We start from the raw sequence: 15317 nt of genomic DNA on the forward strand, positions 1-15317 counted from the left end.
TAGGACAAACATGAAGAAAGTTAGCCACCAGGATACATGAACACCAGCTAGCCACAAAAAGACACGATCCTTTCTCCCTCATAGCCCTACACACGGATGGAAAAAACCACCATTTCGGCTGGGACAACACATCTATCCTGGGACAGGCTAAGCAAAGACATGCCAGAGAATTCCTGGAGGCCTGGCACTCCAACCACAACGCCATAAACAAACACACAGATCTAGATGCCATCTATCAACCCCTCAGAAAACGAACAGGAAATGACATCAACACAAACCCCAGGAACCCCATCCAGGAGAAAGATATAAATAGAAAGCAGGAGACAACAGCTTCGCTTCGCTTCGCTTCACTTGGAGGTCGCCACTGATGATGTTACCCAGCCAGGTAATGAGACGTCTGGATATTAAACCTACTGCTCAGCAAGCAAACCTACACCTTAAACCTCAACCTGAGCCACATCAATGTGGTTGACTCAAATTAGGGATGCGCAATAAATACAGGCCTGGCCAGTGACATCCATATCCATATGAATGAATTTAAAAAAAAAGGGCAGATTACTGCTCTGATCAAGTATTGTGGATTGAGGCTTCCAACATCATAATTTCCACAACATCCCACACAATGATTTATGACAGAGTCATAGATGTACAGTATGGAAACAGACCCTTCGGTCCAACTTGTCCATGCCGACCAGATATCTCAATCCAATCTAGTCCCACCTGACAGCACCTGGCCCATACCCATCCAGATGCCTTTTAAATGATGCAATTGTACTAACCTCCACCACTTCCTCTGGCAGCTCATTCCATAGACATTACACTCTGTGTGTGAAAACGTTGCCCCTTAGGTCTCTTTTATATCTTTCCCCTCTCACCCTAAACCTATGCCTCCTAGTTCTGGACTCCCCCACCCCAGAGAAAAGACTTTGCCTATTTATCCTATCCATGCCCCTCATAATTTTATAAACCTCTATAAAAAGGTCACCCCTCAGACTCAAACAGCCCCAGCCTATTCAACCTCTCCCTATAGCTCAAATCCTCCAACCCTGGCAACATCCTTGTAAATCTTTTCTAAACCCTTTCAAGTTTCACAAAATCTTTCCGATTGGAAGGAGACCAGAATTGCATGCAATATTCCAACAGTGGCCTAACCAATGTCCTGTACAGCCGCATCATAACCTCCAACGCCAGTACTCAATACTCTGACCAATAAAGGAAAGCATACCAAACACCTTCTTCACTATCCCGTCTACCTATGACTCCACTTTCAAGGAGCTATGAACCTACACTCACATGAAAGAGCGAGACAATCAAACTTTTCCAGATCATTTCAAAGTTGAAATCTGAAGAGAAATAACATTTTAAGAACTACCTAGGGAGTGTTGCTGAACAAAGACACCTTGGAGTGCAGCTTCATAGCTCCTTGAAAGTGGAGTCGCAGGTAGATAGGATAGTGAAGAAGGCGTTTGGTATGCTTTCCTTTATTGGTCAGAGTATTGAGTACAGGAGTTGGCAGGTCATGTTACAGCTGTACAGGACATTGGTTAGGCCACTGTTGGAATACTGCGTGCAATTCTGGTCTCCTTCCTATCGGAAAGACGTTGTGAAACTTGAAAGGGTTCAGAAAAGATTCACAAGGATGTTGCCAGGGTTGGAGGATTTGAACTATAGGGAGAGGCTGAACAGGATAGGGCTGTTTTCCCTGGAGAGTTGGAGGCTGAGGGGTGACCTTATAGAGGTTTACAAAATTATGGATAGGATAAATAGACAAAGTCATTTCCCTGGAGTTGGAGAGTCCTGAACTAGAGAGCATAGGTTTAGGGTGAGAGGGGAAAGATATAAAAGAGACCTAAGGGGCAACTTTTACACAGAGTGTGGTATGTGTATGGAATGAGCTGCCAGAGGATGTGGTGGAGCCTGGTACAAGTGCAACATTTAAGAGGCATTTGGATGGGTATATGAATAGGAAGGGTTTGGAGGGATATGGGCCAGGTGCTGGCAGGTGGGACTAGATTGGGTTGGGATATCTGGTTGGCATGGATGGGTTGGACCGAAGGGTCTGTTTCCATGCTGTACATCTCTATGACTCTAAGTCACACTCACAGTTAACATATCATGTACTAGCAGCTAAATTCAAAGGTTGCCAAGATTAACAAAGAATAGCAGAATCCAGAGATTAGATTACAATTTTGCATAGAATGGAGTGATAACAGCACCTACTCCACCTTTCAAATGACAGATGATCACTTATAACTTAATATCAGAAGAGCAAAATAGCTTATCTTTTTTTAAAAAAAATCTTCTTAGCTTGAAACGTCATCCAAATCTCTGGTTTAAAAAAAAAGAGTTCGACTAATCCAGTAGCAACAATTTCAATCTAATATCGTTTCAAATCTATCATCGAAATTGACTTCTTGTTTATTAACAAACGCCTGATTAAACACAAACTGATCGACAACAATGGTAAGAAATCTCCAAATCTTCCCTTGCACGTATTTACTGCTAATGTCAAAACAAGCGAGCGCTGAGCTTTCCATAAACATCAGCCGCTTGACGATAACAGGCGCCGTGTGTTGGGTACAAACACCGACACCGGCTGGAAGCGGCCAGGAGCCAGCCACCTGGCGGTGACTTACCTGGCGGCTCAGTCCCGGGCTCTGAGAAGCGCTGGGGGAGCCGTTCAATAGCGGAGTATTCTCTCCGGGTCGAGCCTCATCATCTTTACTGGACCAGGAAACTTTGTTGGCCACGTTCGCCATCTTGCCAGTCCCGTGTTGTTGCCAAGAGACCAGTCCCGTGACCTCACTACGGCGAGACCACGGGACCAGTGCACTCCGCCCGTTGCATTTCACTCTTCAACTCGAAACGCTTCCATTGTCATTCCTCCCCTTCATGCATTTGAGAGCAATTCCACTGCATCAGATTAAAAACATAAACTACTGGAGGACAGATTTTTTTCTGTATTTTTTAAATAATTTCAACATATCTAATTAAATCCCTTGATATTCCGGGTGTTGATACATAATCCAGAACTCAGAAAGACTTTGAAACTGTTTCTCAGGGAAGGAAAAATTAAAGGAATACAATTAAGCATTAACTGGAAACAGATAAGAAAAATGCTGATGAGTAGAAGGTTCTGCTGGTGAACCAACAACTGTTGTTATTGGCCTATTTTCTGTAGTGCATAGCCCTTTCAATTTATTTCTCACCAAATTTCAACCTGGAGCATCTTCCTCACTAAACAATGGGCTGTATCATACTTTTTTAGGTGAGTTAAAAATCACACAACACCAGGTTATAGTCCAACAGGTTTAATGTTAGTTTCATCAGGTTTCACAGAGGGTCTCTTCTCCTGTGAGGACTAGCAGGATCTCTCACTGCATCTGACCAAAACCTACTCCGCACCACCACCCTCCCACTCCAATTCTTGATGGAGGGCTTTTGCCCAAAGCGTCGATTCTCCTGCACCTCCGATGTTGTCTGACCTGCTGTGCTGTTCCAACGCCAGACTTTTCGACTCTGATCTCCAGCACCTGCAGTCCTCACTTTCTCCTTGCATCATTAACTACCTACCTGCCTGTATGGCGTCCCTCTCATGTGATCCTGGCCTTATTCTAGTACCAACTATTCCCTGAAGAACTCACAATATGCTGGATATCGACCAAAAAAACAGGCATTTCTGGTGACCATGCCATCTTTAAGTGCCTCCTATGTGCTAAAACATTGGAGTTGCCATGCTTGTTGAAAGGCAGATTTTCTTAAGTTATCCGAGAAGGGGTAAATGGCACCACACTTCTCTGAAAGAGATCTGGACATTTTGGTGGATGGGGTGACCAGAGGCAATGTATCCTTTTCCTCATCAATGTGATTGGTCTGCTGGCAATGCCATTAGAAGGTCAATAGTCTTCTGTGCTCCATCAGGGTAAATGTTTCACTCTTCTCTTTGCTACTTCACACTATTTCTGGTACTGTACCCACCTCCCATCAAGGGCTCATGATCTAGCTCTCTCTTACTATTGCATGCCCAAGTTTTGCCCATTCGCCTCCCCCTCTCTCCATCTCAACAGCAGAACCTAGGACTGTAGTGGGAGGAAGAGAAAAGGAAACTTTTTGAGGATACATGGATGACATCACACTGAATAAAAAGTATCACATTTAGACATAGAGAGAGAGAGAGAGAGAGAGACCTACAAAAAATTAATTGTGCACTATATCAGTTTGTTTGTGTCTCTGTGTGGTTCTTATTTGTAATTCTGTCCCCATGGTGCCTAACTTCATATCCATCCGTGAATCAGTTTCTATGCGGAGAGCCTGCTGCAGCATATGGAAGTAAGATGAACCAGGCATTTAGAGGGTAATTGGTCCCACTGCCACCATTGCCCATTTGGTCAAACATCCCTATTCTTTCCCTGGCCTCTGTATGAGAAGTGTTCATGTTGAATGAAGTGGTCAGCAATGTATGGGGCAGAGGGTTATACTGCACAGAGGAAGCCAATGCTAGCAATTAGGAACCTCACAAGTCATAGAGTCATAGAGATGTACAGCATGGAAACTTGGCTTCTTGTATAACGTTCTTGCCCTCTAAGAAGTCTCATGTAAGTGGACCGAGCAGTTCCCTTACTCACAGAAATACTATTAGTGACTTGTAATAGACTAATGCAAAGTATTTATTCAACTCCTCTGCCAGTTCTGAACTGCATCCAAACATGAACGCTCACAGATTCCTGAGTAGATAATTGTGATTCACCCTGTCGAATGCCTTCTCCTGATCAAGGGACAGGAAGATGCTCAACAGACCAATCCTCTGGGAAACTTGGATCAGGTCTTGAAACAGATGGATATTGTTGTGGATCCTCTGGTTTGGAACCATGTACAACTAGTCAGGGTGGATCATGTGGTCCACGGTAGGATGACAACATCCTCATAAAGGTTTTGTAATCTACACTGTGGAGGGAGACTAGACACCAGTTTTTTTTCGTAAATGAAGGTTTCCCTTCTTTAGCAGCAGAATGATGACTGCTCTGCACCATGAAAGGGAGAGCTCTTCAGCGGCAATAATTCCTCAGTGTGCAGTCACTCCCAGGACATGTCAGAATGCCTGAAGAACTCCACAGTCAGCCCATCCAATCCTGGGGACGTACCCCTCAAGACCAGGGTGAGGGCACCAGTCAGCTCCTCTAAAGTGCTGGGAGCACCGAACATGCTGGCTGGCCTGTGGCAGATCCTCCCTTAGAACTCTGCGCATATCCTCGCTGGATTGATCTGGAGAGAACAGCACTGTATAACAGGCTAGTCCGGGTCCTGATGCACAATGTGCTTCTGTCACCGCCCCCGCCCCCCCCCACCTTTTTTCCAGTGAGTAGAAGAAGGAATAACCGCAGTCCAGGTCCTCGAGGAACCAGATCTGCAATCTCACGTAATGACCTCAGGACCAGTACACCCCCCCGCAAGCTGACTGAGATGTAACTCCAGGTCAAGTACCTCCTTCTCCAACTCCTGGGTTCTGGATTTCAGCCACTTTGTCAACTCTCTTATCTATTCCTAATAGAAGACCCAGGCGTCAGTCTTTCCCAATGTCCCAACACAGCCTCAGGTAGGGAAAGACCCCATTACACCCTTCACCAGCTGGCACAGAACCAAAATAATGAATTTCGCAACCACAGTGGAAATAAGGGGGTGTTCAGTGGAGGGGCAGTAGGGAATCTATAATCCTGCTGGAGGTTGACTCCATGTCATCCTCAGCACCCACCACCAAGCCCTCACCCTTCTCCAGGCTATCATCCTCAGCCTCTAATCCCTCGCCTACCATGATAATGGGGGAGGGGTCGGTGCCACTAGCCGCCATTTTTCTTCCAATGTCACTACCCCCAAAATCACTGGCAGGGGGTCTCTCAAGTGGAGTCTATTGAGATGGGTACTGGCTCACTGGATGGAAAAAGACTGAGGCACCTGTTAAAAATATCTGGGAGGGAGTAAGGAAATTGATTAGTTTGAGTCCCTTTATCTAAGGAAAGATATTGGAAGCTGTCCAGTGAAGGTTCACTCAGTTGATTCTCAGTAAGAGGGATTGCCTTATGTGGAGCAGTTGAGTAAGTTGGGCCTGTACTCATTGGAGTTAAGAAGAATGACAGGCAACCTAATTGAAACATACAAAATTCTTAGGCAGAGAGAAAGTGAGGACCTCAGATGCTGGAGATCTAAGTCAAAAAGTATGGTACTGGAAAAGCACAGCAGGTCCGGCAGCATCTGAGAAGTTGGAGGGTCGACATTTCAGGCATAAGGCCTTCATCAGGAATTCTTAGCTAACTTGTTTTAAGTGGCTTATTTCTGCTCCTTCATCTTATGGTCTTAGTGGCACCTCACAAGTGCTGAGCAATGACCATCTCTGAGAACAGAGAATCTAACCATTTCTTGTTGACATTCAATGGAATTTCCATCACAACATTTCCCCACTATCAATATCATGAGTGTTTACCATTGACCAGAACCTGATCTGGATCGGCCATATAATCTCTGTTCTTACACCAGCTCATCAGAGGGTAAATATTATGTGGCAACTCGTGACTCCCCAAAACCTGACCATCATCTTCAAGGCACAAATCAAGAGTGTGATGCAATACTCTGCAGTTTGCTGGATGAGTGCCATTCTTACAACACCAAAGAAATTTGACACAATCCGGGACCAACCAGCCCACTTTCAACTGTCACTCACTTTACCACTGTCTCTGAGCAGATGCAGTGTCCACCATCTACACAACCAACCATGGTATGCTCCAACAGAACCACCCAAATCAGAGACATCCACAATCGAGGAGAACAATGGTAGTAGTTACATGGGAATTCCACTGCCTGCATGCTCCCCTCCAAGTTACCCACCACTCTGGCTTGGAAGTGTATTGATGTTTCTTCACTGTCACTGGCTAAAATCCTGGAACTCCCTTCTTAGCAACACACTATAAGAACTGCAGCACTTCAACGAAGCAGATTACCAGAGCCTTCTTTTGGGCAATTAGGAATGAACAATATATGCCAGTCAAGCCAGCAGCATTCACACCCCTAGAATGAACTTTAAAGTTGAAACACCATAGAAGTCTGTCTAGCAAAGCATGACATTGTTTCTTTTGCAAAAGTGTTTTTTTTTAAGTTCATTCACAGGGTCTGGGCATTACTAGCCAGGCCAGCATTTATTGTTCATCCATAATTTCCCAGAAGGAAGTTAAGCATCAACCATGTTATGGTGAGTCTGGAGTCACATATAAGCCCAACACTAAGGACAACAATCTCCTTCCCCAAAAGAAATTAGTGAACCAGATGGTTCCAATTTTTATGATAATTGACAGTCATTTCATGGTCATCATTAGTCTCTGAATTCGAGATTTTTATTGAATTAATATGCTACCATCTGCTGTGGTGGAATTCAAACCTAGCTCCTCAGACCATTAGCCTGGATCTCTGGATTAACAGTCTATCAATAACATTACTAGGCCTTTACCTCCCACAGGAAAGGATGGGTGGGGCAAAGCTTAGTGTTTTTAACTTTCTAGGAAAATCTGAACAGTTTGAATTCCAAGGTGAGCATTTTCTTTGAGGAAATTTTGGTCTGTGCTCAAAACAGAGTGTATCAAAAAGAGTTCAAAGCTGCCTATTTGTTTAAATTGAATTGGTTTGTTTTGGGTTTTTTTATGTATACAGTGAAGGTGACAAAAACAAGACAAACTTTAAAAATAAGGTTATTTTGTTAGAGAAAGTTAAGATTGAAATGAAGTGGTGAGTTTTTGCTGTGTTTAAACTGAAAGAAAAATCTTATGTGTGAGTGCAAAGTTTTTGTTTATGTATTTTGTTGGACTGTCATGTTTGGTTTTGTGCATCACTGATTATGTTATGATAATATTAATTGTTGTGATAAAGATACAATTGTGCTTTTCTGTGCATGTTATAATAAAGTTAGTAAATGTGTTAAAACTTATGGAAACATTTGTGTATCTGGAATGGGACTTGTAACTAATCAGGACTTGTAAATTTTTACATTTTTTTTGTGTCTCAGCCGAGAATTGTAATTGGCTTAGGTGTTACAATTACAGTTTAAGTACACTCCAATATCCTACATGTTTGAGTTTGTATTTTGGAATTGTTTACAAAAATGTATGTTAATCAGTTATTGCACTTTCATTGAATTGATTTTGTGTTGATAATAAAGCAACAAATGCATTTATGAAAAAAAACCTAGTTGTTAGTTTTTTTTAATTTCAAGCTGATAGAGATATGGTATTTAATTTGCCATCTCAGGAACTGGGAAGTATATTCTCATTTTACTATGTAACCCATGGTGTTGTGGTACTAGACTAATAGTGAAGTATTTTAAGGTATAACAGCATTTAAGAGGTGATGGTGATGTCATGACAAATGTCACTAGAATGGCAAGTCAGGGTCTCATTGTTATGGGAACAGGGATTCAAATTCTATCATGGCAGGTGGTGAAATTTAAATTCTATTTTAAAAAATCTCAAATAAAACTAAAGCTTGCCTAATAATGACTACGTAACCGCTGTCAATAGATGTAAGATCCCATCTACTACCCTGTGGTTCTGAAGGAAATTTGGCCATATTCAAGAGGTCTGGTCTATGTATATCTCCAGAACCACAGTAATGTAGTTGACCCTTTACAGGTCCCTGATCAATTAGGAATGGGTAATAAATGGTGGCCACACCTCATGAAAAAATACAAAAATTGTAATACATTATTGATATAAACTGAACTGATTTACATTACCATTTGGGATTATTGATGTACAATACAGCATATATTAATAGAGCATTTTTTTCAGAATCTGCGGTTTTAAATGTGAATTGCATTTTAATTTTTCATTCAATAAATAATCATTTAAATCTTTTGCCCAATAGTTATATGTAACATGATATTACTTTTCCACTTTGTTTTAGTGTTCACTGAGCACAATTTAGATGTTTGTAATTTGTGACAATCTTTGACTTCAAAATGGTATATTAACCCTTCAAAAATGAAATTTCGCTAAAGTGCTTGGAACCTGCATTTTTTATAAGAATGCTAGAAAGAAACATATATCAGTTATAATGGGATCAGCTATAATTTTCATAGATAATAATAAATACTGGTCGTGTGAACTGGTGACTCTTAACTTGGAAACAGTATTAACAAGAAGGAAATTTAAATATGGACACCATTTGGTTCGATTACACAAAGGTGAGCAATGGTATGATGGCTGGAGAGGGAAGGAGGTCATCGCACACAGGCAAACACAAAACGAAAGCAGATAAAGGAAGAGACATATAGTGTTTTCTGTGAGGGAAGAATATCAATCCTTCTCAATGAAAGGTCAGTTTTTGTGTTCAACAAAAAAAGTCAGGAGCTTTTTGTGGCACTTTGCTGCATAGAATCTACAATGGTTAAAGGCTGGAAAACATTTTGGGTACTCGGAGATGCTAAGGAGCTGGGGATTTTTGTCCCCCATAAGTGGATAAATCATGGGTTTCTGATTTGTCAGTTGAAAAGCAGGCCAGTAAATCTATATCATCAGTTGTAACCCAATATAGAATTCATGAGTTTTGCTGATTGCAATCATACCTGTGAAACACAAAGTGAAACTTACCTTTTCATCTGAGTATATTTTGTCAATAAAGTGTGGCACTGGAAAAGGCGTAGCAGGTCAGGCAGCATCTGAGGAGTAAGAGAGTCAACATTTCAGGCACAACCCTTTATGAGTCCTGATGAACGGTTATGCCCAAAACGTCGACTTGCTTGCTCCGCAGATGCTGCCCTACCTACTGTGCCTTTTCCAGCACCACACTTCATCGACTCTGATTCTGCAGTCCTCCCCATCTCCTATTTGAGTATCTTTTGCCTGTTAATTATTTCACATCCTGGGGTCAGTTTAGCTCAGTTGGCTGGATTGTTGGTTAGCAAAGCAGTGAAATGCCAACAGCATGGGTTCAATTGCCATCGCCTGACATGGTGGCCCTCAGGTTAAATCACCACCAGTTGTCTCTCTCTCTCTTTCTAATGAGACTGCACCACTATCATACACTAAGGATATGGTGAAACAACAACATTTTACATCCAGATTGATTGTGACTGACAGACCCAGGAGGTGACCAATCAGCAACTGTGAAAAGAGAGTGTAAAGCCCTGAGCATCTCACCCACTGCCTCATTAAACGCAACCTGCTCCATCTGTATCACAGTGTACAAATCCAGCAAAATAAACATAGCAATTACTGTAGAAACTCAGCAGATCTGGCAGCATCCAGAAAGAGAAATCAAAGTTAACATTTCAAGTCAAGTGACCCCTTCTTCAGAACAGTGTGGATTCAGCATTAAACTGTACAGACAACACTGAAACGGAAATAAGACATCATTGGTCCTGAAGGTCTGTCTAAGATCAAGAAGAATTCATGTTATATTTCTATTAGTTTGGATTCATGATAAAAGAAAAATTACCGAAGTAACTCCTCAGAGGCCAGCATCCCATTGCTAATCGTCCTTTATCTACAAATGCATAGCCTTTGACAATAGCACTCACACTCACTGAGTCAAGAATTCAGGACCTCAATATCCTTGACATTCATCCCTTTATGTCAGGTCTCTGTAATTGCATCAGATTACCAGACCCAATCAGCGAACTCATATTCTATGAGGTCCAGCTGGCTGACCTTATTATGAGTCATTACAATTACTACAGTCATAAAAAGTGAAACCTTGTTGGAAATTTCATCATTTTTGAATCGTTTGGTAAAGTTGCTTATTTTAGTTGACAGGAATCATAACAAATAGTTGAAGTTTGTAAAATGTAATCAGTGATCCATTTCTTTTCAGTCTAATACATAACTTTAATATTTATTCATCAGATCTATGCCATTAATTATATCAATAAAGTTTCCAACCACAGTTACTTGTTGAATCCAAATATATTCAAATTATTCTTGGGGCATTTAGAGATGTATCAATTTCAATCAGTTGCTTTAAAAGTTGAGGAATATACTTCATGTTGAAATCTGGGCTTCAATAAAACATGAAAATCTGGTAAAAAAAAAGATTATTTGCTTCCCCAGAAGAAGGAAGAGAGAATTAAAGTGGAGCAGAGGATGACTCCTCCTAGTGACCAAATGAAGGTTAGAAACAAATTGCTTGTCTTTCCTCCTATGACAAAGTGTTCTGTGCAAATGCAGGTATGAAGACATAAACAAAACATTTTTGTAAAACTTAAACAACAGATTACACTGTGATACAATAATACATAATATTAGAATATGTGAAAGATTCTTGAACAAAGCATAAATTCTGAAAACATATATTCATTTTATTACACATTATGAAAGGTATGAAGTTTATCTCCAATTAATTAATGCTGTTTAACCTTTCAGGTCCAAAGTATAATCATGTAGATTAAATCCAATTCTGAAAATGAGTGGAAACATGAAAGATTTTCCTAAAAATGTCCATTTGTAGGAGTCTATTTATCCAGCCATGTGAAACATACGTCATACGATGATGCGCACAAATAATCACACAATATCAATCTTTATTACAAATTCTTTAAGATTACCAGGACACTACTATTGTTATCAGAGGTCAATGCTTTGAGAATTGAAGTTGCTTGCTGGACATAATTGTGTTTTCAGAGGGCCCTGGAGAAATTACATTGAACTGTAATTATAAAGCCATTATTTCAAAATTAGAAGAATTAAAAATGGACATTTAAACTGCATTATTTATAATCTCAAGATGTCCCAAAGTACTTCATAGTTAATTAGTATAGTTACTATTGTAATATATGAAATTATGGAAGTCATTTTGCACACAGCAAGATTCTATGAACAAAAATGAAATGAATAACAGAAAATCCATTTTAGTGAAATTGGTTTATAGCAGTGCTTCTTTGAATTTTTCCACAGAATCTTTTATGTCCTTCTGATAAGACAGAATGAAGTTTATTCTATCGAAAGGACAGAACCCCTGACATTGCATGACTTACATAGCTACTGCATAGCCATTCTGTTCATACATATAAATCATACATAATTATGAGATCAGCTTCTGATTCCTCATCTTCTTTATCACATAAATTTCCTGTCTTCAGCCCTATTTCACTGAAACATTCACCCATGCTTCTGTTACTCACAGACTTGAATGATTGCAAGGCTTTCTGGCCGGCCTCATGATCTCCACTACAGTTAAATTTCTAAACCTCTGCTCCGAGTCTAATATTTCTTGGGTTCTGCTCATCTGTTATGCGTCTCTTTTCTGACATGCATGCAGAACCCTCTTATTTCATGATAACACCCTTCCACTTCACTGCAGCCCTCTGATGTGCGCTTTCATTGAATCTGCATAGCTCTGACCCTGCCTTTAATCATGTACCATTTCCCACAACAGTCCATCATTGGAAACCATGCCGTCCTTCCTTCAAAATTAGTTAAATTCTTAATGCTTTTAAGATCCTCCTCAAAATTTACCTCCTTGAGCAAGATTTTGGACACATCTTTTGGTCTTACCAATTTTTTTTTTGCCATTCTTTTGTCTATGATTATCCCTCAGTGAAGCCACTGTGATAAAACCTCTGAAAAAGAGTCACCAGACTCAAAACATTAACTCTATTTTCTCCCTACAGATGCTACCAGACCTGCTGGGTATCACTAGCAATTTCTGATTTTGTTTCAAGTCACTTTAGATATTTCACGTGATAAATGTACGATGTAAATACAAGTTTATTTGTTGTATAAATAAGGTAGTTAACAAAGTTAAATAGACAGGCAAAGCATTACAACCCGAAAAAGTGGTGGAGAATTGAGCCATTCTTTTATGTTATATGAGTGTCACTGGTAATGCCATCCTTAATTGCCCTGAAAATAAGTGATCTGTTAGGCATTTCAGAAAAAAAGTTCAGAGTTAATCACATCACTGTCAGTTTTAAGTCACACGTAGGTCAAATAAAGATGGCAGATTGGCTTCCGTAAAGGACATCAGTGATCAAAGTGGACTTCCATGATAATCACCGATTGTTTCATAGCAATCCAGATACTAGTTTTAAATTTCTGATTTTATCATTCAAACTTAAATTCCACATAGAGGGATTTGAAGCCATATCCCCAGAACATTAGATTGGAACACGACCATTAAATGGCTATCCGCCATTCATTCTTCAAGTGTGTCAAAGTTCTACTGTCTCTTGATGCAATTTTAGGAAGTCTTGAAAATATATAAACTATATACTGTTTCTGAAAAGTTTGAAAAAATCAATTCCATGTTCAAATAAAACATATTTTACAAAATCGCACAATATCTGCTTGTTTGCATTGCTAAAGCCCTCAGTTTTGATTGCTTTATGCCTCTTTTAATACAGAGCATTTCCATATTACTAGTGACAAGTTTACTTATTTTCATATTTGAAAATGGTATTGTTGATAACAGTCTATGGAAATAAAATTTCAGGTTTCTGATCAGTTCTTTATATGCTTCCATCACTGTGAAAGATATCTGGCACAATTGCAATGATCACAAGTGTCATTTTTGTATGATACACCAGCAACATAAACTATTTCCTGCAAATCCAACACACCTGCAGCTTCTCTCTCTGTCAAGATAGTTGCTTCACCACTGCATTTCATGTGAACAGAAACAATGATGAAATGAAATATATTCATAAATTTTGATTAATATCATTACAATTTTCCTATAATCAACACTGTAATTTATTTATGAATTTTGAAATAGTTCCTTTTCCACTCAAACTGAATCAAATTTAATATTTTTATTAATCTGATTATTGGTAGGTTGTTCTAATACAATGTAAATAGCACAAATACATATATTTCAAAGGTTCAGCTATGAGTTTTTGTGTTACTGAATATTTGACATACAAAATATTAATGAACCTTACTCTGCAAACAAAGATGTACTAAGCAGATTAATTATAGCATTAACGGAATGCTTTGAAGAAGCAACGGATGTGCTAGGTAAGGAGTGTCAATGGACAATGCCTTTCTAAAGGTGTTTAATAAGGTTCTACACAAAAGACATTCACTGAAACTAAGACAACATAAATTTTAAAAAGCACATTATATTCATGACAGATAAATAAATTTTTGGATATCATGGGAATTAAGGATTATAGGGATAAAATTGGGATGAGATAGAAGATCAGCTGTGATCATATTGCATTGTAAAATGGACTGCAAAAGTCAAGTGGTCTACTTCTTCCCCAATTTCCTATTTTTTACCAATATGGGTCCAGAATTAAGAGTATAGGAGCAGGAGTACACCACTCAGTCCTTCAAGAGCATTCCACTATTTACCAGAAATGATGAAAGGTCATCAATCTGAAATGCTTTCGCTACCTCTCCCTCCATAGATGTTATCAGATCTGCTTACAATTTGCTGCAACTATTTGTTGTTATTGCAGCTTGTTCTCCTCTGCACCCTGAGATCATATAACCTATCCATGTGGACAGCATTTAATTTCTTCCCTAATTTTAGAGAACTGAATCAAATCCCCTTGACTTTTAGAATTTATGTTTACAGTTGATGCCCAACTCTCACATCTATATTCATTATGTATAGCCCATAAATAAAGACTTAAAAACTTGTTCTGTAAGCCTTTTCAAGGGCTTTAATATTCTTCATTTTGTGACTAGACCAAATTGGTAACATTGATGTGGTTGGACCTTGACATTATACAAGGATTCTAATCATTATGTAATTTTACAATGGTCTCAGGATGATGATCATTGTCCTTCAATAACTTGTCACCTATAATGATCAGGAGATTTTTGATTTTGCTGCTTTCAGGGTGCAATTCAATACAAGCATTTTAACTAGCACTTGTCAATAATAAGAAACGTTCGCACAGTTATCAGTTGTTAATAACAAACCACTTTATGAGTAAAATATTTTACAAAAATAGAAGGAACAAACAAGATTAATACATACTTCAGTAAGAATTTACTTCATAGGAAAATGTAGGTCATAACAAAGAAAACTTTAAGTACATTATTAAACTTATTTATCAGTATTCAAACTAGTAGACTAGAACTTAAGCGTACAATTTTTAAAAATCATTCACAGATGTAGCATTGCTGACAGGCCAGCATTTGTTATCCGCAAACTTTATTGCGCTTGAGAAGGTGGCAGGCAAATTCCTATTTGAACCATTGCAGACTATATAATACAGTTAAAATCACTAACACCAGGTTATAATCCAACAGGTTTATTTGGAAGTACAAGCTACCTGATGAAGGAGCAGCACTTGGAAAGCTTGTACTTCCAAACTTCCAAATAAACCTGGT

General features: G+C 39.4%; 1 protein-coding gene across 1 annotated transcript in view; it reads right to left on the reverse strand.

The window, feature by feature from the left end:
- Positions 1-2838, reverse strand: part of clcn7 (chloride channel 7) — a 70176-nt gene extending 67338 nt beyond the window's left edge. Inside the window, exon 1 of the mRNA XM_043711567.1 lies at positions 2637-2838. Within this exon, the coding sequence (XP_043567502.1) occupies positions 2637-2759 (123 nt within the window). The 5' untranslated portion in view covers positions 2760-2838. The remainder of the gene's footprint in view (positions 1-2636) is intronic.
- Positions 2839-15317: the final 12479 nt, after the last annotated feature.

The sequence above is a fragment of the Chiloscyllium plagiosum genome, chromosome 21, assembly GCF_004010195.1.
Source record: "Chiloscyllium plagiosum isolate BGI_BamShark_2017 chromosome 21, ASM401019v2, whole genome shotgun sequence".
NCBI lineage: Eukaryota > Metazoa > Chordata > Chondrichthyes > Orectolobiformes > Hemiscylliidae > Chiloscyllium > Chiloscyllium plagiosum.